This window comes from Ipomoea nil, unplaced genomic scaffold (assembly GCF_001879475.1).
Source record: "Ipomoea nil cultivar Tokyo-kokei standard unplaced genomic scaffold, Asagao_1.1 scaffold0728, whole genome shotgun sequence".
NCBI lineage: Eukaryota > Viridiplantae > Streptophyta > Magnoliopsida > Solanales > Convolvulaceae > Ipomoea > Ipomoea nil.
The window spans coordinates 340,296-342,672 of record NW_017617156.1 but is presented as its reverse complement, the minus strand read 5'-3'; the positions used below and the strand labels follow the sequence as shown (position 1 = coordinate 342,672).

Genomic DNA, 2,377 nt, shown 5'->3' with positions numbered 1-2,377 from the left:
CCCCCCCCCCGGTGTCTTAACCAGACATCTTCTACCTTCTTACAACACTTGTACTGTTATTACACGTCCCGAATCTCTGTAATAGCATTATACACTCAATTGATACAATATTTATCGTTTATTATTTATTTATTATATTCAAACATATATTCGGGTTGTATAATCCGGACCCCCGGGTTCATATAATCCATCAGTATTATTGTTAATGAAGCTCGAGATGAATCAAAGAAGGAACAAATACCAATTGTCTTGAGATTTGTTTATAGAGATGACTTTATACAAGAGCGTTTCTTTGGAGTTGTTCATGTTAAGGACACTAGTGCATCAACATTGAAAGAATGTATCTTTTCTATCTTATCTCGTCATAATCTTGATGTTCAAAATATTCGGGGACAAGGTTATGATGGTGCAAGTAACATGCGTGTAGAATGGAATGGATTGAAAGCTTTAATTTTGGATGAATGTGCTTATGCTTATTATGTTCATTGTTTTGCACATCGAATGCAATTGCCATTAGTAGCTTCATCAAAGGAAGTCATCCCTGTCCATCAGTTTTTCACCAAGTTAAACTCCATTATTAATGTTGTTGGGGCTTCATGTAAGCGCAATGACCAGTTAAAAGCTGCTCATGCCTCAAATATTGCTCATTTGCTTAGTATTGATGAGCTTGAAAGTGGGAGGGGCCTTAACGAAATTGGTTCTTTACAAAGGCCGGGTGATACTCGCTGGAGTTCGCATTTGAAATCTATATCAAGTTTGATGAGAATGTTTAGTGCAATATGTGAAGTTTTACTTAATATTATTGAAGATGGAACTATATATGCTCACCGTGGAGATTCCGATGCAGCTTATGAGGTACTCACTTCTTTTGAATTTGTATTCATTATGCATCTCATGAAAAAAAGTTCTGGAGATTTCTAATATGCTTTGCCAAGCTTTGCAACTTCAATCTCAAGATATATTGAATGCAATGCATCTTGTGTCGTTTACTAAATTGCTTATTCAAACTTTAAGAGATAGTGGATGGGATGAATTAGTTGCAAGTGTGAAGTTTTTTTGTGAAACTGTTAATATAATTGTGCCGGATTTTGATGCTCAATATATTGCAAGAAGAGGAAGGGCTAGACATCAACAAGATGAATTAACAATTGGGCATCATTACAAAGTAGATATTTTTTATGCGGTGATTGATTCTCAATTGCAAGAGTTGAGCAATAGGTTTGATGATAAAGCAATGGAGTTAGCTGTTCTCAGTTCATCGTTAGATCCAAAAGAGATGCGTGTATCATTCAGAATTGATGATGTTTGCAAGTTGGTGGAGAAGTTTTGCCCACAAGACTTTGAAGATTATGAGATTTTGCAATTGAGAATGCAACTTGAACATTTTAAACGTGTGCAACAACTTCCTGATTTTAGAACACTATAAAGTATTTTTGATCTATGCTAATGGTTGGTAAAAACTAGAAAATCGAACATCTATCCTCTTGTGTTCAGAGTAGTAACTCTCATTCTCACACTTCCAGTATCTACAGCTACTACAGAACAATCTTTTTCTACCATGAATATAGTCAACGCTACACTTCGTAACAAGATGGAATATGAATTTCTTAGTGATTGTTTGCTAGTATACATTGAAAAGCAAATTGCAAAATAATTTAGTATACATTGTAATATAATGATGTATTTTGGAACATGTTAAATGAATATTATTATATTTCATTATTCTCTCTTAAATCGTGATTGGCCCCGCATTGGTTAATCCTGGCTCCGCCCCTGGTTGTTCAAGGGCTGAATTCCATGACTTTAGACTCACCATTCGATTTACTTTTGCTTGATATTAAAGATTTGCTACGTATTTTCCCTAATGCGCATATCTCGTTTGTTAAACGATCAGCGAGGCCGCTCATTTGTTAGCTAGAGAGGCTCTTTCTATGTCTGATTGTATGGATTGGGTTGATCATCTCCCTTCCTTTCTTTGTAATGTTTTGTCTTCGGATAGTAATTAATGCATTCTCCTTTCGATTTAAAAAAAAAAAAACAAAAAAACAAAAAAACAAAAAAAAACAAAAAACAAAAAACAAAATTGTGAACATTCAATATGTAAATTGTGTATTTTAGACCCGGATCCACCTTGCAAAGTGGACCCGGGTTTCCACAGAATAATTTGCCTTCACGCTAGAGTATGGACCATTGGGCTCCATAGATTGGAGATTGGGCTTCCTTAGTTGACAGAAGTGTGGAGATGGATCCATTGTGCGCAATATCAATAATAGGAATTGATTGGGAAGCTGCTCAGCAACTCGCAATTTATCTCTTCCAACGACTCTTAGGTAGAGTCTAGGGCGACATAAGCTGTGAGGCCTAAGGTAAAAGAAAA

The 2,377-nt window shown here is 35.6% G+C and overlaps 1 protein-coding gene across 1 annotated transcript; it reads left to right on the top strand.

The window, feature by feature from the left end:
* Positions 1–417: 417 nt before the first annotated feature.
* LOC109176681 lies at positions 418–1,426 on the top strand. The gene is made up of 2 exons (XM_019326087.1): positions 418–855; positions 914–1,426. The coding sequence occupies exons 1-2, from the start codon at positions 418–420 to the stop codon at positions 1,424–1,426; spliced, it is 951 nt and encodes a 316-aa protein (XP_019181632.1).
* The last annotated feature ends 951 nt before the right edge of the window (positions 1,427–2,377 follow it).

What these genes read in the sequence shown, in the direction of transcription:
- LOC109176681 (XM_019326087.1), top strand. Translation starts at nt 418, where the DNA reads ATGCGTGTAGAATGGAATGGATTGAAAGCTTTAATTTTGGATGAATGT. An exon ending in ATTCCGATGCAGCTTATGAG is followed by an intron (nt 856 to 913) that starts GTACTCACTTCT and finishes AAAGTTCTGGAG; the next exon opens with ATTTCTAATATGCTTTGCCA.